General features: G+C 41.1%; 2 protein-coding genes across 5 annotated transcripts in view; one reads left to right on the top strand and one right to left on the bottom strand.

Moving 5' to 3' along the window:
• Window positions 1–22,516, top strand: part of ano10b (anoctamin 10b) — a 130,412-nt gene that overhangs the window by 16,027 nt on the left and 91,869 nt on the right. The window lies entirely within an intron of this gene.
• On the bottom strand, window positions 6,358–21,566 carry lcat (lecithin-cholesterol acyltransferase). The gene is made up of 6 exons (XM_041191672.1): window positions 21,548–21,566; window positions 20,675–20,831; window positions 18,124–18,239; window positions 16,763–16,858; window positions 15,598–15,822; window positions 6,358–6,902 (listed from the first exon to the last, which is right to left on the bottom strand). Exons 1-6 carry the CDS (start codon window positions 21,564–21,566, stop codon window positions 6,358–6,360), a joined length of 1,158 nt encoding a protein of 385 aa, XP_041047606.1.

Below are 22,516 nucleotides of genomic sequence, written 5' to 3'. Positions count from 1 at the left end.
ATTAAGGCAACAGTAAAAACAAATGGAGTTAAACAGCCCCAGGCAAAGCACACAATACCCTGGACAGTAATATTTGAAAGAGTTTTCTTAGCTTCGATTCCTGTAGATAGCAACTTGATACATAGGGGCTGGAGACTTTTCACACTTGTGTTAGATCTTAGAATTCCTTCCTCCTTACACATAACCTCATCTCCTTTATACATGTTTCTCGCTTTTAATGCAAGTTCCATTGTTCCCATACATTTTTGCAACTTTACTTTTCTCATAATACAAATCTTTTCATAGTACTAATTTTATCAGTAACCTTTGGTAAAAATAAACTCACTGTTTGGCTTAGCTTCTTCTGGCTAAGTGTAACATATTACCATCTGTTTGAAATTCAAATTACTCCGGTTTATCTAAAAATGCAGATTTTCCATACAACTCACATTCACCTACCTTTACAATAAATCACAATAATATTATGAAAAGTATTATATTTTCATGACAGTGGGTGAGGTGGGTAAGTGGGTAGTTAGGTAAGTGGATAGGTGGGGGGTAGTTGGGTTGGTTCAGGAGGGGAATCAGGTTGGGGGAATAGCCAAGTCATGGTGGTAGTCAGGTCAGAGGGTAGTTGGGTCAGGGGGTGGGCTGGCCTGGTTGGGGGTGGTTCGGTGGTTGGGTGGTGGTAGTTGGGGGAGTAAGTCAGGAGGCTGTGGGGTGGGGGGGGCGGTGTGCATTCAGGTAATTAAGGGGGTTAGTCTGGTTTGGTGTTGGTCAGGTCTGGTTGACAGGGTAGTAAGGCAGGTTGGGGGTGTAGAAGTATGGTGGGGGTATATTCAGGTGATGGGGGCATTTGGTTGTGGAGTTACCCAGCTGTTAGACTAGGTGTTAACCTGTCTAATATTTCCTGGGGACGTATTCTGGTGAATGCTGTGGAACTGTCCGAAGTCTCTGACTGTAACTCAGAGTCAGACACATTCACGGAGGGTTCCGGGGGAGCGGGCAAATTGCCCATCAGAAGTTCAAACTTCCCAGGCAATTCCCACATAGGTCTGTGCGTCAGGACTTCCATAGGATCCCGACATGCATTATGAATCACACACCTGGCCTCTGACAATCCAGAGATTGGAAGATTTAGCCTGTGAATATGCAAAACAAAACAATTTTTCTACATTTTTTGGTTCTCACTACAAAAGACTTAAACAGGTAATAGTAAATGTAATGAACTGCTTGCCCATATTACAGGCAGATATTTATTAATGTAGCTTCATATTTATATAAGTGAATCTGGACTCTTATGATTATCTGCTTCCTTTGGTTCAGCATTGATGGCTGTGTCTTCAATGTTTAGACCCCGAGATCTGGAATTCTATCTCTAAACCTCTCTGCTTCTCTCCCTTGCTCCCCTCCTTTAATATCCTCCTTATAACTTACCTTTTTGGCCAAGAAGGAGCTGGAAGGACACAAGAAATATTTTCAACGAAGATACCCACAGCATCACAGTATCTTTACAGTGCAGAAGAAAGCCATTTGGCCCATCGAGTCTGCACCAGCTCTCTGAAAGAGCATTCCACCTAGTCCAACTCCCCTGCCTTATCCTCATAACCTTGCACATTCTTTCTTTTCAGATAGGAATCCAATTCCCTTGGATCGAACCTGCCTCCACCACCCTTTCAGGAAGTTTGTTCTACCTCTGGGTGAAAGCATTTTTCTCACATCACATTTACTCCTTTAGTCAATTATTTTGAATCTATGCCCTCTTGTTCTTGATGTTCTCTTTAATGGGAACAGTTTCTCACTATTTACCCTGCCCATACCCCTCAGGATCTTGAATACCTCTATCACATTTCCTCTCAGCCTTCTTTCCTCCAGGGAAAACAGCCCCAACCTCCCCAACCTCTATCCTCATAGCTACAGTTCTTCATCCCAGGAATCATTCTTGTGAATCTCCTCTGTATTCTCTCCAATCCTTCACATCCTTCCTCAAGTATGGCGCTCAGAATTGATGCAGTACTCTAGATGAGACCTAATTAGTGTCTTATATAAGTTCAACATGACCTCCTTACTTTTGCATTCAATGCCCCTATTAATAAAGCTTATGATATTGTATGCTTTATTAATTGCTCTCTCAACATGTCCTGCCATCTTCAATGAGCAATGTTACATATACCTTGAGGTCCCCCTGTTTCTGCACATCCTTTAGAGGCTCTCTTTTTATTTTATACTGTCTCACCATACCTTTCCTGCCAAAATGAATCATCTCACATTTCTCTGCATTTAACTTCATCTTCCACTTGTCTGCCCAATCCACCAACATATCCATGTCCTTTTGAAGTTCAAGACTATCCCCATCACAGTTGACAGCATTTCCACTCTTGATATCATCTGTACATTTTGAAATCATTTCCTGCACACCACAGTCTAGGTCATTAATATATATCAGGAAGAGCAAGGTCCCAACACTGACTCCTGAGGAACTCCACTACAAACCTTCCTCCAATCTGAAAAACAACCGTTTATCACTACTCTGTTTCCTGTCACTCAGCCAATTTCTTATCCAAGTGCCTACTTTCCCTTTTATTCCATGAACTAGAATTTTGCTCACAAGTCCGTGGCACTTTATCAAATGCCTTTTGAAAATCCATATACACCACCTCAACAGCGTTTCCTTTATTAACCTTCTCTGTTACTTCTTCAAAAAGCTCAAGCAAGTTAGTTAACCCTTAATTATCCTGCACTTATCTAAGTGATTATTGATTTTATCCCATACTATAGTTCCAGAAGGTTTCCTACCACTGAAGTCAAACTGACTGGCATGTAGTTGCCAGCTTTATCCTTGCAACACTTTTTGAGCAAGGGTGTGACATTCGCAGTTCTTCAGCCCTCAGTTACCTTCCCTGTGTCTAAAGAAGACTGGAAGATTATTGCTAGTCCCTCTGCAATTTCCACTTTCACTTCTCTCAGTATCCTTGGATGCATCCCATCCAGCCCTGGTACCTAAACAAAAACAGAATTATCTGGAAAAACTCAGCAGGTCTGGCAGCATCGGCAGAGAAGAAAAGAGTTGACATTTTGAGTCCTCATGACCCTTCAACAGAACTTGAGTGCTGAGTCACTCAAGTTCTGGCGAAGGGTCATGAGGACTCGAAACATCAACTCTTTTCTTCTCTGCCGATGCTGCCAGACCTGCTGAGTTTTTCCAGGTAATTCTGTTTTTGTTTTGGATTTCCAGCATCCGCAGTTTTTTTGTTTTTATTTTTTTTTCAGCCCTGGTACCTATCTACTTTAATAAAGATAGCCCTTCCAACACCTCCTTTCTCTTTTGAGTTCTGTTGAAGGGTCATGAGGACTCGAAACGTCAACTCTTTTCTTCTCCGCCGATGCTGCCAGACCTGCTGAGTTTTTCCAGGTAATTCTGTTTTTGTTTTGGATTTCCAGCATCCGCAGTTTTTTGTTTTTATCTCCTTTCTCTCGATTGTAAATTCTTCAAGTGTACCAGTTACCTCCTCTCTCACCTCCACCTGGGTAGTAAGTTCTTCCTTTGTAAAGACAGATGCAAAATACTCATTCAACACCTTTGCTATTTCTCCAACCTCCACATGCATGTCCCCTTTTTTGTCCCTAGTCAGCCCTACTCTTTCTTTTGCCACCCTTTATTATTTACATGCTTTTGGAGGTCCTTGGCATTCCTTTTTATATTCACTGCCAGCCTCTTTTCATGCTCTCTCCCTGCTTTTCTTATTAGTTTCTTTGCTTCCCCTCTGGTCCCCCTATATTCAGCTTGATTCTCATTGTATTTTCAACTTGACATTTGTTGTACATTTGTCCTATTTTTCCTTAGGTCTGTTGAAGAGTCATATGGACTTGAAATGTTAACTATGTTCCTCTCCGCAGATGCTGTCAGACCTGCTGAGTTTTTCCAGATATTTTTGTTTTTGTTTTGGATTTCCAGCATCTGCAGTTTTTTGCTTTTATCTATTTGTTGTACAAGCACTTCTTCCTTTTCATCTTTACCTCCATCTCTCTCCTCATCCAAGGCACTATGGATTTATTTGTCCTACCTTTCCCCTTTGAGGGAATATTCCTTGCCATTGCCTGCAATGATTTTTCTCTGAAGGTGGTCCATTGTTCAGCCACTATCTTTTCTGCCAACATTTGATTCCAACTCACTCGACTTAGATGCTCTGGATTGTTCTCTGTCCTTTTCCATGATTAATCTAAACCTTATGATACAGTGGTCACTGTCCTACTGATACTTGATCCACTTGGGCCAACTCATTCCCCAGAACTGGATCCAAAAGTTCATTTCCTCTCATTAGACTGGAAACATACTGCTGTAGAAAATTATCTTGAACACATTCCAGGAACTCTTACCCCTCTTGTCCATTTGCACTATTCCTATCCCAGTCTATATTTGGATAATTGAAGTCCCCATTTTGATTACCCTGTAACTCTTGCACCTCTCTGTAATTTTTTTGCAAATTTGTTCCCACACATCTCTTCCACTGGTTGGTGGTCTGTATACTACATTAATCAATGTTATTGCACTTTTCCCATTTCTTGCCTATAGCCAGAGAGATTCTGTCCTTCACCCCTCTGGAACATCCTCTCTCTCTGATACTGTAATGCCATCTTTGACCAATAGTGCCACTCCTCCCCCTCCCTTTCTTCCTTTCCTGTCTCAACAATCCAGCAATAACCTTCCCCACCCTCCACTTGTTACTTGAACAATCCAAAAAAAATGTAGCTTATTCAGTCAATCACAAATCCTGTCCCAGGAACATCCATTATGACCAGAAAGTCCCATGGGATCCATAAAAGCAGCAACTAATTTAGTAGGCTTGTTTACCTGCTTTGCTGCCCAGCTTTATTTACTACCTTTAGCAGTAGAAGTTTCAAAATTTGATGAAGTTGGACTTTGTAAAACTCCCAACTTTATTTATTTACCCACTGAAGCATTGTAGAATAAGGTTTTGCCCATGTCAGCATCAAGTACTTCCATATGTCAGGCATAGCACAGCCGGGTAGCAAAATGGTGCAGTGCGCTGCCTCAACTGCTTGCCGAAATCTCAACTCAGGAAATGGCTCTACTACACCAATTTCACACCTGGCATCCTCTGATCTCTCCAAGTGAGAGTGACTGTCAGTGCTGAATAAGGGACAGTTCTGCTCAGTGGGCAATCAGGTCTATTGTGCAAACTCCAGAAGTACCTATGTAGCCAACAAACTAAAGAGGTTGAGAGAGAACTGAACCCAAGTGTCAGAGGCCAAAGGTAAGTGTCTAACTCTAACTTGTTGCATGCTTTTCTTTTAATTTTACTGAAATGTGACACCTCTGCAAGTTATGGTGTGATGGGCATGTGCTAGATGAATTACTTTTAATTTTATAAATCATTTAACATTAACACAAAATACTTTTAGTTTTCAGTTCCAATTTGGACCCACAGTAAAGGAATCCCACAGCTGTTAAATCACAGATGTGTGTTCACATTTCAACTTTTAGAATGGGGAAAGGATGTAGTATACCTTAGATTCCCTTCTGTTCAGCAGCTTCAATTTTTACAGATTAAATCTTTCATAAAATATAATAATTAAATTTTTTTCTTTAAATACAGTTAAATCCGCAGATTTTAATGTTGCACATTTAAAAATGTCAAGTTCCTTTTCCATACACGACTTACATCAGCTTACTCCCTCGAGAGGTTTTTTTTCAAAGTATGTTCTCTCGTGGTTTGTCTAAGAACTGACAATGTTTACCCAGGCTGGCAAAGTCGAAAGCTTGTCTGTAAACTCATTTATGTTCCTCAAGATGGGAACTTTTCTTTAATTAAAAACAATAAAAGAAAATTACAATTAAGCGAAATAGCCTTTCTTTGAATTAAGACATCCATTGATGCTGCAGCCTTTAGAACATTCTCTAAGTTGCCTTTGGTGATATTAGCAGATGAACATTTGACTTGCTTGTATGGCTTACCTCTGGAATTTTCAAGAGGTGTTAATTTGAGGTATTATTTTTAATGGGTTAATGCCTCAGTATAAGGTAACATACAGAGGGCATCGATATGAATTTGTTAAACTTTGCTAAGATCCTTGCTGCTGATTTCTAGGCTCAGATTTCTTAAATAAAAGCACACCTCATGTAAATCCCACAAGCCTGGCCATAAGTAATTTGTAGCTTGGAAGTTCATAATTCCTCTATATAAACAACCAAGGATAGCAGTGAATCTCTCAACAGATGTTGTTATTACAATAAAAAGCCCTATAGATATCTTTGAACCCTTTCAGAGAAGCCTATTCCAGTTTAAAGACATAGGTCGGAAATCTAAGATTATTTGTTCCTGAATCAGGAGCATCCAATCACCAAGCAAATCACATCTAGTTTCTGGAATTGACTTGGTGTTCGGAATAATTTCCTAACAATATATCTTGAATGATCCCTAAAGCTTGAATGTCATAAATTGTATCAAAATGATGTTTGCCAGGAAGTTTTATAACATGAATTTTCTGCTTTTGTTGGTCCTTCCATTCTCTGCACAGAGACAAGCTTTTCAGGCTAACAGTGTTGTCACCATCACCATAGACAATCTGTACTGGCTGGTTGGAAGGAAAGCTTTCATCATATATATAAGTCATTGGTGTTGAGATTTCTGCTCCATACATACAGTACACGTCCACCCCTGGTGGAGGCAAGTCAGTCAGAAAACCCTTGCTATGTTGCCACTTGAACCAGCCATCTTCATATCCTATATCAGTGAAGAACTTTCTGTAGTCATTGTATGTGTAGTTGTAGGTTGGCGTGGAGATGAAGACATGGTCTGCTGGCCAGGCCCGCCTGGTAGGCAGTAGCCAAGGGTTGGTTGTTGTTGTTCGTTGTTGCTTCCGTATCTTCAGGAGATCAAGAGCGAGGCCATAGTTGTCTCCTGGAAAGAAGAATTGAAGAAAGAAAAACACAAATGTGAAATCTCCTTTCTCTTTTATGATAAAAGATACTGTATAATGGGGCTGGGAGAGGGTATAAGGAGAGAAAATAGCCCTTTTCAATAGAAAGTATTGCTCCACTTGTATTCCCTTTCCTCTTAGGTTTTTATGTTTATGAAATTTGACTTCTTGGGAAGTACAAAGTGATGGTTGCACTTGTCAGCAAAAGGAGATGATAAACTAAAGACCAGTTTCCAATGTTCAGGTGGATGTAGATGATCCAAATACACTATTCAAAGGGCAGCAGGGACTGCACCCAGTCAACATTCACCAACTACTTATCAATCTAATACCTGTTTGTAGGAGCCTTGCTATATGGAAATTGGCTGACAAAATAAAATAAACTACTGTTCAAAAATAATTGTTAGGGAAGCACTTTGGAATGTGTGGAGAATGTAAAAAACATTTCATAAAAGTTCTTCTTACCAAGCCAGTTCATAAGGATATCTCTTTTTTTCATTATCATGATTCAACATGAAAACTGCTCTGGATTTATCTTTTCCACTTCACTTAATCTTATATCCATACAATATCTCTTCACATTTGTTTCCTTTCAGTACTGGGTGGGCTGAGCTTTCCCAGATTGTCTCTGCTGATAGGGATTAGGCTCATGGCTCTTTTGCAGTGCGTTCAGATGTTTCCATTGGGTCTCAATGATGATCACTGAACACAGTATTAAGGCTTAGCCTGACCACAGAATGCCACATTTTTATCATGCTAACCTTAGACTTATACTGTAATGATCTAGCTTTATTCTGTTAGCTTCATTCAACACTAAGCTACGGTGAAAGGACAAACTATGCAGCAACCATATTCCCATATCTTGTAACGTCTCACTTAGACAGGGTTCCTGATTTCTTCATCCTAATTCCTTCCACTTATCTGTTCTGACTTTCAATTTCCATAGTGTTGCCTATTTATGGAATCTCATCGCCAAATATTTTGTTGTTCCATCTACCTTTCCCACACTGTGATAACAGCACAACTAGGCACTCTTCCCTTATGAATGTTTCATCCCCAAACAACACATGAACAGGTAACTTGTTCCAAAAGTCAATGACCAACTACAAAAAGAAAAGCCTCCTGACGTCAAATCTAGTTCTATGTTTATATAACGTACACACATGTCCTCTCGACCTCCATAACCCATTTAGTTCAAATACTTGATCCACGTGGACTGAGTTGCGTTATTTTAAATACCTCAATCAAGTTCATTTTGTTGTTGTGATGTTATGCTACTAACAGGGAGAGATTGGAGTTTATTCTGGAGGGGGCAAAGATTACCAAAGGGAAGAGACAGAGGAAGCTATTAAGGACAGGTACTCGGCCACTCTTAGATCCTATTAACCACCCCTATATACAGCTCCTCTCCTCCATACTATCCTACAAATGAACAAATAAAATAGGAGCAGGAATAGGCCACCCAGCCCCTCAAACCTGCTCTGCCATTCAATAAGATCATCGCTGATCTGATTGAAACCTCAACCCCACTTTCCTGCTTACCCGTGATAACCTTTCATCCCCTTGTTAATCAAGAATCTATCTAGATCCACCTTAAAATCATTTAAAGACTCTGCTTCCACCACCTTTTGAGGAAGAGAGTTCCAAAGACTCATGATACTCTGAGAGAAAAAAATTCTTCTCGTACTCTGTCTTAAATGAACAACTTTTTTTTAAACATTGACCCATAGATCTAGATTCTCCCATAAGAGGAAACATCCTCTCCACATTCACCCTGTCAAGAGCCCTCAGGATCTTAAAGGTTTCATTCAAGTTGCCTCTTATCCTTCTAGACTCCAGTGAATACCAGTCCAATCTTTCCTCATAAGACAACCTGCCCAATCCTGGTATTAGTCCAGTAAACCTTCTCTGAACTGCTTCTAATGCATTTACATCTTTCTTTAAATAAGGAAACCAGTGCTGTACACAATATTCCAGATGTGGTCTCACCAGTGCCCTGTACAACTGAAGCATAACCTACATACTTTTGTAATCAATTCCCCTCGCAATAAATGAGAATGTTCTATTAGCTTTCCTAATTACATGCTCTACCTGTGATTCGCACACTAGGACACCCAGATCCCTCTGAATCTCAAAGCTCTGCAATCTCTCACCATTTAGATAATAAGCTTTTTTCTTCTTCTTGCCAAAATGAACAATTTCACATTTGCCCACATTATACTCCATTTGTCAGATCACTTAATCTATCTATGTCACTTTGTGGCCTCCCTATGTCCTCTTCACAATTTCCTTTCCTACCTATCTTTGTGTCATCAGCAAATTTAGTAACCATTCCCTTGGTCCCTTCATCCAAGTCATTTATATAAATTGTAAAAAGTTGAGGCTACAGCACTGACCCCTGTGGCACACCACTCATCACATCCTGCCAACCAGAAGAAGACCCATTTTTGCTAACTCTCTGCTTCCTGTTAGCTAGCCAATCTTCTATCCATGCCAATATGTTACCCCTTATACCATGAGTTTTTATTTTCTGCAATAACATTTGATGTGGCCCCTAATCAAATGCCTTCTGGAAATCATGACCCATTATGACCCAGCATGCAATAGTGATAGGGGATTCATTAGTTAGGGAGTCAGACAGACATTTCTGCGGAAGTAAACATGTATTGGTGATCATCTTCCAAAATTCTATCGATTGTGGAATGGTTCCTGCAGATTGGAAAGTAGCAAATGACACCCCACTATTTAAGAAGGGAGGGAGAGAGAAAACAGGGAACTACAGATCTGTTAGCTTTACATCAGTAGTAGGGAAAATGCTAGGATCTGTTATAAAGGATGTGATAAATGGACACTTGGATAATAATGATCTGATTGGGCATTGTCAACATGGATTTATGAATGGGAAATCATGTTTAATGAATCTATTGGAGTTTTTTGAGGATGTTACTAACAGAATTGATAAAGGGTTGGTAGACATAGTATACTTGGATTTTCAGAAGGCTTTTCAGAAGCCTCCACAGGAGATTGGTTAGTAAAATTAAAGCACATGGGACAGGAGGTAATATACCGGCATGGATTAAGGATTGGTTAACAGACAGAAAACAGAGAGTAGGAATCAATGGGTCATTCGCACATTGGCAGGCTGTGACTAGCAGATCAGAACTTGGGCCCCAGCTGTTCACAATATATGTTAATGATTTGGATGTGGGGATCAATCGTAATATTTCCAAGTTCGCAGATGACACAAAGCTAAGTGGGAATGTGTGTTGTGTGTAAGATGCAAAGCGGCTTGAAGGGGATTTAGTCAGATTTAGTGAGTGGGCAAAAACATGGCAGATGGAATATAATGTGGAAAAATATGAGGTTATCCACTTTGGTAGGGGGAATGGATGTGCAGGGTATTCCTTAAATACTATGAGATTAAAAAGTGTAGATGTACAAAAGGTGTCCTCATCAATAAGTCACTGAAAGCTACCATGCAGGTGCAGCAAGCAATTAAGAAGGCTAATGGTATGTTAGCCTTTATTGCAAGAGGAATAATGAAGTCTTGCTTCAATTGTAAATAACCTTGGTTAGATTGCACTTGGAGCACTGTGTGCAGTTTTGGTCCCCTTACATTAGGAAGAATATTATTGCCATTGAGAGAATGCAACAAAGGTTCACTAGACTTGTTCCCGAATGGCTGGACTGACCTATGAAGAGAGATTTGGGAAACTGGGCCTGTATTCTCTAGAGTTTCAAAGAATGAGAGATGATCTCATTGAAACCTACAAAATCCTTAAAGGATAGGCAGGGTAGATGCAGGTAAGATGTTTTCCTGGCTGGGGAGCCCAGAACCAGGAGACACTATTTCAGAATAAGGGGGAAGCCACTTAGGACCGAGATGAGGAGAAATTTTTTTACTCAGAGGGTTGTGAGTCTTTGGAATTCTCTACCCCAGAGGGCTGTGGAAGCCCAGTTATTCAGTGTGCTCAAAGCAGAGATTGACAGATTTCTAAACAACAATGACATAAAGGGATATGCGGATAGTGTGGGAAAAAGGCACTGAAATGGATAATCAGCCGTGATCATATTGCAGAGTATTCCTTAAATACTACGAGATTAGAAAGTGTAGATGTACAAAAGGTGTCCTCATCAATAAGTCACTGAAAGCTAACATGCAGGTGCAACAAGCAATTAAGAAGGCTAATGGTATGTTAGCCTTTATCGCAAGAGGAATAATGAAATCTTGCTTCAATTGTAAATAACCTTGGTTAGAATACACTTGGAGCACTGTATGCAGTTTTGGCCCCCTTACCTTAGGAAGAATATTATTGCCATTGAGGGAATGCAACAAAGGTTCACTAGACTTGTTCCCGAATGGCTGGACTGACCTATGAAGAGAGCAGGCTCGATGGGCTGAATGGCCTACTCCTGCTCCTATGCACCTATGTTCCTATGACCCATTTTGATTCTCCCCTGCCCCACCACACACCATGACCCACTCCTAAATCCACCTCCTCGCCAGATGCCATGAACACCTTCTTCATTGAAAGTTCTGGAAGATGAGTAACTCTCTTGCATCTGCCAATATTATACAGTTATTGGATGCTTACTGTGCATGGAGCACCTCCAGTTTGCTAATCCTCCAACTCTCTTTGGGTGGTTGAAGGCTCTCTCTTGTTTTGGGACTAACCTTCAAGTGGCTGAGCTGACATCACGTACTCCTCAAATGGAAAATTACTGGTCTGAATTCAACACATCAAATTGTGTGCAAGTACCATAAAGCAACACTTCAAAATATTTTAAATGGCACCCTTCAGAGTGACAGCCAAGTTGATAATTATTATTCTATAATTCAGTTAGTCACTTCCACAATCATCCTACAGCTATATTCCATTAACATATTAATTTCTTCTGTGCAGCACAATCATGAACGGATCCTTTACAAACAGGTTTATAATTTTCGCTTGATGCCACAGAAGTTGAACACTGCTGAAAAGAGAGACATATTGCTAAAGTTTTTCATCTTGCACTCATAAGGACAAATGCAAGAATGTCAAATTTCAAACAATCACAACAATTTATACAACAGGAGCAAAAGGTGCTGATTGTTTGGCAAGTTGACTCTGATTGGCTGAGGCATTGTCATGGAGAAAGCTATCCTGCAGGACAATGACAATCCTGATCAGATCATTGTTCACTGTGTATTACGCAAACTCACAAATGGGCCAATGGCCGCCATTTTCAGACCTGACAAGTGCCTGATCTACCTAAAATTACCCTGGAAAGGCAAAGTATTTTAAAAATTTGAACGACAGTTTAAGGAAGTCGCTTCACCCTGCTACTATGCAGTGGCTATGCGAATGTTATTTTCCACTAACAGGATGCTGTCGTCAGTCCAAAAAGATGTTCTGCCTACCACACAATTGAGCAACATCGTATATGAATTTCAGTGCTGGTGTAATGCCAGGTATGAATGTCATACATCCCAATGATTGGTTGATCAAATCGAACAGCATGTTCCTTTGGATATTTGTAATAAACAGAGTACAGAGCGTTTTCAACCAGCCAACATGTGCAAAAACCCAAAACAAAACTTCAACTGTTAGATATGATTCTGTGATTGGGCAGCACTTGCTGAAGGGTGATAATAGCTGCATTAACAACCAATTTCAGTTAATCAGTTGAACTTATATTGTGGCTCATTTATGCTTGCTAGAAGTGACATACATTCAAATGCAAGGACCCATTCTTTGTAAAGAAGAGGAATATGTTCAAGCTTTACACCATTTTTGAATTACCCAGAAGCTTGGGGAGCCTATAGTTCCCCATTGCTTTTTCCATGACAATGCCTAGCTCAACCGGAGTCAACTTGCCAAACAATCAGCACCTTTTGCTCCTGTTGTATAAATTGTTTGAAATTTGGCATTCTTGTGTTTATAAGTGCAAGATGAAAAGCTACAGCAACATGTCCCTCTTTTCAACAATGCTTTTAATCATGTTATCCAGAGTACAGGTGAAGTGTTCTTCCAGTGAGAGCAATATTAAACCATAATTTGTTTGAAACTAAGACTGTTTATTAACATGATAATCCCCTTAAAAGATAAAACTCATTTCACTGAGACACTAAAGTTGAAAGCTCTTCTATTGAGTTGTTCTACTGAGTTCTCAGTTCAGGCCAGCAACAGTGAGGTGAATACTTTGAATGTCAGAGAACAGACCAAGTTCAAAGTTCGTTAAACATATAAAGTTCTAGATTTCGACAGACTGTGGGAGGACACCAATAAAGTAAACACTGTTGCAAACAGTTGCTTTGAAGCTTCTGTTTTGAACAGAGATGAAAAGGCTGATCTGCAACATTAGTCCTGGGCACCAAATAGAAAATCTGACTCCTCCCATCCATGTTTTCCCCTCTCTCTCCCACCCTCCCAGAAAAAATGTGCAGTGTCTACCTGAATATTGTTTAATACTTGCTGCATTCTGAAGAATGTTCAGTGACTAGAGCTCCACACAACTCAAAGACTGCACCAGAATTTCCCTACCGAAGGGAAAGGAATAACAAAAGTTAGCAAGCAATAGCAGAAGATTGGATGATGAGCATTTACTACACCAGTCCGTAACACTCTCTCTCATTACACAATTCTATTCTAACTGGTGGAGAAGGATGGGGGCAAGAGAATTAGTGAAGTATATCCAAATCCTAGTTCCCTATACTTTGTTATTCTCTTTATTCTAACTTTATTCTAAATTAATAAATTTGGTTTTTGAGATTAGCTTGTCAAATTTCTGGAGCTGAATGTTATGCCACACAGGTGGGTGTGCGCCCGCCCGACCTGATCAGACCTAAAATTGCACGAGAAGACATCGGGCGAGTGTCCTGACGTCATCAGGCACTCACATGATATTTTGCTCGGAGGGTATGTGTAAAAATCGGAAGTGTGCCCGCCGGCAATTAAGAGGGCAATTAAGCCCATTAATGGCGCAAGTGTCTCCAATTTTTTGTGGCCTGTCCAACATTGCATTTGGCAGACAGGTGAATTGGCCAAGTGGCCTTTACATTTTTGATCAAACCTCATCCAAAGGCATGATGCGATTTCTGTTGTGAAGTAAAGAAAAATACGAACCTGTGGACAGCATTTTTATTAGATATATTTTCACGTGCCTGATTGTGATGCATGGACATTTGTTTTCCGGTTTTTAAAAATTTATTTGATGATTTTCAGATCCGAAGCTCCCTGAGGCAGCTGTCTGCCTTCAGGGAGCTTTCTTGCAGTGCTCACCCATGCCCACAGAAACATCATCGCCTGCCCTCTTCCCCCACCCTGGTAGCTTTTCAGCGAAAGTTTCAGGCTGGCTGGCCATTAATTGGCCAGCCAACCTGAAATTGCAGTCGGAGACCGATTGTGGTCGGAGGTCTGTTCCCCAACCGCTCCCAGGTCTGCTGATTGCGCGTGTCCGGCAAGGGTAAAATTCAGGGCCTGGTGTTTGTGCACACAATTCCTCTTTATATGAAGCAATGCAGCTGCAGCCTTTGCTGTCATCAGCAACATTCTATCATATTGGAACAGTTTCATTTCAAGCCGTGAAAGACACCAGGAATGAATATTCAATTTGTTGCCCCGGATGGGTGGTGGCAAGGGGGTGGCACAGGTGGTAAAACTGGCATAAACCTGGTGCATGTTATAGAATCTGTCCAATGTCATTGATGTCAAAGAAAATGAGGATCAGGCAGTTTTCATGACCACAAAGTGATGATCTTATGATCTGCAAAGCTAGTTTAACATTTGGGTGGCAAGTTGAAAGTCTACCCTAACATTAGTCATTATCACATTACTTTTTGTGGGAGTTTGCTGTGTACAAATTGGCTACTGTATTTCCTACATTGCAATAGTGACTACACTTCAAAAGTACATCATTGGTTGTAAAGCTACAAGAGCAGTTCAGAGGCTGGGACTTGTGCGGAGACTAACTCACCTCCTGACTCCCTAAAGCCTGTCCACCAACTGTAAGGCACAAGTCAGGAGTGTGACGGAATATTCTCCGCTTGTCTGAAGCAAGAAGCTCAACAACAGGACAAAGCAATTCGCTTGATTTGCAGCCCATCTACCATCTTAAACATTCACTCCTCCCACCACCGATGCACAGTGGCAGCAATGGGTACCATCTACAAGATGCACTGCAGCAACTTACCAAGGCTCTTTTGACAGCACCTTCCAAACTCGTGACCTCTACCATCTCGAGGGACAAGTGCAGCAGATGCATGGGAGCACCACTGCCTGCAAGCTCCCCTCCAAGTCACACACCATCCTGACAATCCTTCACTGTTGCTGGGTCAAAATCTTGGAACTCCCCTCCTAACACCACATGGACTGCAGCAGTTAAAGAAGGCAGCTCACCACCAGCTTCTCAAGGGCAATTAGGGATGGGCAACAAATGCTGGCCTCGCCAGCAACACCCAGATCCCATGAACAAATTTTAAAAAAGCACTTTGGGACATCATATGATTGTGAAAAATGTGATCTAAATGCAAGTCTTTCTTTTAAAAACAGCATTGGATTTTCAGAATTTTACCATATTTTCCAACTGCATGATGACAGAGAATAAGTTGTCACCTTTTATAACTTCATTTTCAGCTCCAGAAGTTACATGGGACAATAATAGGAGAATAAATATACATACATAAATGATTGGTACCTGAAGCAAGCACAGCAAGAGATTTAACTGTTCCTCCCCATGGAGCTCCGAGTGATATGAATCCATGAATAAATTTGTCTTTCCATTCCTGGGGCTGCTGTTTTAGGAAGTACAAGATGTACAGATTCCCCATGCTGTGGCCCAGCAGGTAGACAGGTTTGCTGTACGCCCTGTGCATTTCCTCAATTAGTTTCTTCAATTTGTCAAAATATTCTTCTTGCTCATCTGTCAAACAGAAAGGAGCCAAGTGTTACAATCGCCAACAGCATTGCACACGAGTGCTACAGTGTACTGTGTGAGGGCATGAAAAAGATGGGGGTTACGTCTATGGCTCTTTACCCTATGAGTTCCCACTCGCAGCTTTACTGCTATGCACAGACTAGGGGTTAGTTCCGTCATTAATTTGAATAAATTAGACTGTAAACCAGTTTCCCTTTTTGCACTTGGGTTAATTTTTGCTTTTTAGTAAAGTTAATTGACAGAAACAGAATCATCTTTTGGGTGCTTCCCCAGAGAAAAGGTCACCCAGTTTCATTCTGACATAATCCTCATGGCAATGCTATCGGTGGAGGTTTGCAAATAGGAGACTGTTTTGATAGTGATGGAAGGTTTGTGGCGGGGAGATCACAGAGGATGGGAAGATAAAAATTATTACAGAAGGTTTACATCAGCATTCTTTTAAATTCAAACCTGGTAGGAGGAAGGAAGCAAGTTGTTGATTACTTTTGATAATACAAGGGGAAACTGTTTCCATTGACGGGAGAGTTGGTAGCCAGAGGACACAGTTTAAAATAGTTGGTAAAAGAAACGGAGGTGAAATGAAATGAACATTTTTTAACACTGTTATCATCTGGGATACACTACCTGAAAGACTGGTGGAAGCAGATTCAATAGTAGCTTTAAAAAAGGGAATTGGATAAATATTTGGAACAGGAAAAGATTGTATGGTTTTGGGCAAAGTGTGGGATGTGGGACTAATTGGATGGCTGAATCAAAGAGTTAGCACAAGCACAATGAGTTGAATGGCCTCATTCTGTGTTGTCAGATTATGTACTGAGCTGTCACTGAAATCTATGTTCAGAATTCAGTGTGAATATTTTTCACCTGGTTAGCATTTTTGTCAGAACAATAATGGCTTGATGATGTGTCCATTGTCTGTACTCACATGCTGCCACTCTCCAGTCATAAGGGGCTGCTCGCACAGTCTCATCACGAACATAGCCTGAGTTAACCAAGAACTGCACCAACGTGTGCAAATATCCTGTCAAAACAAAATAGCAGTTCCTACACACAGTAAATTGTTCAACATGGCTGCAAAATACCTGGTTACTAAAGGGTTTGAAGCTGGACCTGACCCACTGGGCCATAAGATTGGCATTGTGGGTTACACTGGAAGCAATTGAGGCTGGGCCAATTGAAAATTTCAAACCCAAGATTGATAGATTTTTTTAGGTAGGGGTATTAAGCGGTAGAGAAACAAATAGGGAAATGAAGTCAGGATACAGATCAGCCATGATCTAATTCAATAGCAGAACAAGCTTAAGGGGCTGAATGGCCTATTGTTGTTCCTATGTTCTGAAGAGATCAGTATACAATGGGGACATGATCAGTGGGGAGTTTGCTAAGGGACATATACATATACTGTGCTTGCATCATATACATTATGGTGAGGAGATCAGAATACTTAGTTGCAGTCTTATCTATTACAATGAGGATGAGTACAGAATACCAAATGTTCGAGAAGAGCTGACCAATGAGGAAGAATGTTGGTCACATGAGTAAATACTGACCCTGTGAAAGAAGCAGAAATATGACTCTGGAGTTTTTCTTTATTCATTCATGGGATGTGGGCATCACTGGCTAGGCCAGCATTTATTGTCCATCCCTAATTGCCCTTGTTCAGAGGGCATTTAAGGGTCAACCAGATTATTGTGGGTCTGGAATCACATGTAGGCCAGGCAAGGTAAGGACAGCAGATTTCCTCCGCTAAAGGACATTTGTGAACCAGAAGGGTTTTTGCGATAAGTGACAATGGTTTCATGGTCATCATCAGACTTTTAATTCCAGATTTTTTATTGAATTCAAAATCCACCATCTGCCCGTGGTGGGATTCTGCAGAGCATTATCCTAGGTCTCTAGATTACCAGTCCAGTGACAATACTGCTACACCACTGCCTTGCCTGAGTGAGATGAGGAATAGAAAAATCTGATTTAAACAAAGAATCAAGAATTAACAAGTGCACACGAGTTATCGTCCTCATCACATAACTGTTGGTGGGAGCCTGCTGTATACAAAATGGCTACCGGGTTTCCTGCATTACAACAGTGTCTACATTTTAATAAATGCTTCATTGGCTGTAATGTGCTTTGGGATATCCTGAGCTTGTGGAAGGCATTATGTAAATCCAAGGCTTGCCTTTTGTACAGTTTATCTGTTATTCTGCTACATACTGTATAACTCTAAACTTGTAGAATTCAGGGAACACTAGTCACTGGAGGAAGGTTTGTTAGCTTTCCCAAACAAACCTGTTAGTTTCAATGGATCCAGATATTCCACGGAGTAGGTCTTCCCAAAGCCAGGAACTCGGGTCACCACCCCAGGTGAATTAGAACTTCTCTTTGTTGTTCGGTTGTAAACAAGTCTAAGAAAGATTCAATTGTGTCAAATGCTAATTTAAAAAAATGTTAAGCAAACAGTACAAAATGCTTGACAGAAGTGACCATTCTGATCCTTCATTTGCATTGGGTACAGTGTGCTAGATTTTCAAGTTGCCAGCTGGCAATAAAACTGGCATTGACGGGAATAAAAACCCAGCAGTTTCTATAATGGCTGCCCAGTCCATAACACCAGCTCCAACCCTGTGCAGTAAGTTGAAAAGACACTTCTCAGTACCCAGCGCTTTCACGGTTCTGTTTTCACCTCCTCTATTTCTGTTTAGTCCTGATTAACATGAGGGAATTTGCATGGGAGTTTCATTCCTATTCTGGTGAATTCCAGTCTCAGCTTTGCAGCTGTCGGGACAAGCCAGGTAGAACTTAAGTGGTTACCTATTAGGAAGAAGAGAAACGTTTCTAGCCCACACCAGCAGCTACTGGTATCAGTAAAACATTGGCATAACTAAGAAGGCCATTCACTCTGCTGAGGGAGCTGAGAAGACAAAAGAGACTTTGGGGAACTGGGAAACACCACCAAGAAAATAATAATGAAAATAAAGGGTCAAGCCTTTTCATTAAGGCTGAACTTTGACCTTTATATAGCATTCATATCCTATTTTGATATCTACAGAGAAAACCTGTAAAAAATTATAACTTGAATGTAAATAGAAGAAGGCTTTTTTTTTTACAGCTGTCTTGTACATCTGTGTACAGTATTGGTCTCCTTATTTAAGAAAAGATGTAAATGCTTTACAAGCAGTTCAGGGAAGGTTCACTAGATTAATCCTGGAATGAGCTGGTCATTTTATGAGGAAAGACTGGACTGGTTAGGCTTGTATCCACTGGAGTTTAGAAGAGTAAGAGGCGATCTGATTGAAACATATAAGATCCTGAGGGGTCTTGACAGGGTGGATGTAGAAAAGATGTTTCCTCTTGTGGGAGAATCTAGAACTGGGGTCATAGTTTCAAAATAAAGGATCACCCATTTTAGACAGAGATGAGGAGAAATCTTTTCTCTCAGAGGGTCGTCAGACTTTGGAATTCTCTTTCTCAAAAGACGGTTGAGGCAGAGTCCTTGAATGGCGGTTAAGGCAGAGGTAGATATATTCTTGATAAGCAAGGGTATGAAAAGTTTTCAGGGGTAGATAGGAATATGAGGTTCAGATCAGATCAGCCATGATTTCATTAAATGGCGGAGCAGGCTTGAGTGGCTGAATGGCCTACTCCTACTCCTAATTCGTATGTTTGTATGTATGTTCGTATGATAATTTACAGCTCCCCCAAGCCGGCATATTTGCAGCTGTGGGTGGGGTGGGGAGGGACTACGGCATGAAAAATAGGATGGGTGGCCAGCCCACTGCCTTCCAGTCCACTCCAGAGTTGTCCCCCCCTAATACTGTGGGTGGATAAGGCTTCAGCTGGCTTCCCCGCCCTTAAGTCTATTACTGTTTCCGCCCACACTACAATAATACATGTGGCTGCAAAGGAGGACAGTCATTACTTCACCATCTCAGGTGAAAAGGCAGGAACAAAGGGACAGTACCTCCTTTGGGAGGGTGCCCTGTGCCCATCAGGGGCAGCCCCTTGAGCTGGTATCCCTCCCCCTTTGTGCATCCTTCTCTAGTCTTCAGAACCCAACCTCCCCTCCCCTCTTACCACCTTTCCCCCCAAGCCCTAGGGGCCCCGATCCCTCTCCAACCAAAAATCCCAGACTCAGCTATGTCCGGTATCTATTCTTCCTTCTCAGGACTGCTTGTAGTCCCAGGAGTGGTCATAACTGAGTCCTGGCATTGCTGAGACTATGCAGCTGCTGGCCAATTAGCTTGGTTGGTAGCTTTCAAATGCAGGACTCCCTGTCCTTGAGGGCCAGATGTTCCACAATTACCCCGTTATGGCCAGCCCCAGTATATTATCATTGCGCAGCAGCCTTTTTTAAACACGGTTCGCTCAGTACTATCTTTGGGGGGTGAGCAATACACCTCTCCCCCTCCCTGTAAAATTCAGCCTGACTTCTCAGTGGTTGAGAGATAGTCACTGAATCAAATGGAATACATGGAACATTGGTAACATTGGTGGCAATGGAGCCTGAGTTAAATGGCAAGGATTTCCTTGGAGATTCCTCCATTGGCCACCATAATGTTGTCTTAAGATTGGCGGAAAACTTGTTTACTTATCTATCTAGAGTTCCTGCCAAAGCTACACCAGCAAATGGACTCCAGATTGACCCCAGCCAGTAATGAAGGAGCTGCCATTCAAATGAATCTCTGATGCCCCTATGTCCCTGAAACTCATTCTGAAATCTGTGCTCAGGAAAATCCCCTATTCGGACAGTTTACAATCAGCTTCTGAGGTAAAAGGTCATACAATGAAGAGACAGATTAATAAGGTCCAGGCTGGCAGCATCATAACAAGATTGCAACACCTGATATTGTCTATCCAGCAGTCAATTCCAATGGGCAGGAACATATTCAGATTGAGCCACAATGTGAAGTATTGACTGCTCCTCCTCATGCATAGCCAGTGGACTACAGCAGGTTTGTTCAGCTTTGCTTCCAGACGATTTCCAATATGACCAGGCACTTTCAGAACAGAAAAAACACAGAATTATTGTGAGTCATTTATCTAAAAATACTATTTGGTAGATTTTCAATTCGATGCCCTGGTGTAAACTGGCATTGCCCATTTACAGGAACCTTTTTTTCATTTCCTTTAACATCGATGAAGTCAGGAGCATGATAGAATACCCTCCACTTGCCTGGATGAGTGCAGTTCCAACAATATTCAAGAAGCTCGACATCATCCAAGACAAAACAGCCCGCTGAATCGACATCCCATCCACCATCTTAAATATTTACTTCCTCCACCTCTGGCACACAGTAGCTGAAGTGTACCACCTACAAGGTGCTCTGCAGCAACTCACCATTGATAGCACCTACCAAACCTCTAACACCTCAAAAGCTCTCCTCTAATCACACACCATCCTGACTTGGAAATATATCGCTGTTCCTTCACTGTGGCTGGGTCAAAATCCTGAACTTTCTTCCTAACTGCTCTGTCGATGTACCTATACAAGATGGGCTGCAGTGGTTCAAGAAGGTGACTCCCCATCCCCTTAAGGGCAATTAGGGATTGACAACAAATAATAGCCTTGCCAGTGACACTCACATCCAATGAAAGAAGAAAGGAAATTGAACTTCAGGTGGTTCCTGTGATGCACCGACCAATCTCTCACACCATTTTATGCTTGGGAAGCATGTTGGTAACCTAAAATAAAAATAGAAAATACACAAACTACTCAGCAGCAGAGGTGGCATCCATGGAGGGTGAAAGAGAGTTAATGATTCAGGTTGATGATCTTTTGTCAGAACTGGCCATTATTGTACTTTTGGGATTGAGGAAACACTACACCTCCTTGTATAAGAATATCAGGTATGTGTCCAACCTGTAGTGACCACGTATCATAACGCTAGGCTATGTTACAATGATTTAATGTGTGAAGGTCTGTTAAGATGTGAGTTGCTGATTATTTGTCCTGTAGGAGTGTACACATGCATGGTAAGCAATGAAAGAACTATAAGCTTGGCATTGGCCAGTGTTGACTGAAAGGCAACAAATTGTGGCAGGCTTACTTGTATCATCTATCTGGAAATGTTGGGCAGCCTTATCTTGCCAGTATCCGTGATGGCAATTTCTTTTGTACTAAATAGATGCATTTAAACTAATTCAGCAGGGAGAGAGAAACCAAAGAATAGCAGCGAGGAGCAGAAATGAGGTCAGAGGTCAGAGAACTATAAACATAATATTTAGAAATAACTCAAAAATTGCAGGGATCAAACTGAGGAAAATAGCAAAAGTTACAATGGAGATATTAAATTGTGTAAACAATAATGTTGATGAGCTGCAGGCTTAAATTTGTCACATGGGATGAGATGGTTGCAATAACAAAGATACGGCTCAAACAAGGCCAGAAACAGGTGATTAATATTTCTAGTTGCTAAGCATTCAGGAATGACAGAGAAAGCAATAAAAGGAATGGATGTGACAGTATTGATTAAGGATAATGTTAACAGTTCTAAACAGAATTTAGGACTGAGTCTATTTGGCTTGAACTTTTTTCTAATAGATTTACAAACATTGAGGAGGAGGCAGGTGAAAAAACTTATGGCAAATTTCAATGGCATGTAACAAAAAATGGAATAGTAATAATAGGAGCCATGGGAAAAACAAGATGCTGAGGGTAAGGAAGGAGAGGAAGTTCTGATAT

This window comes from Carcharodon carcharias, chromosome 7 (assembly GCF_017639515.1).
Source record: "Carcharodon carcharias isolate sCarCar2 chromosome 7, sCarCar2.pri, whole genome shotgun sequence".
Taxonomy (NCBI): Eukaryota; Metazoa; Chordata; class Chondrichthyes; order Lamniformes; family Lamnidae; genus Carcharodon; species Carcharodon carcharias.
Note: the sequence above shows the minus strand (reverse complement) of the source record. Positions and strands in the feature narration are given on the sequence as shown.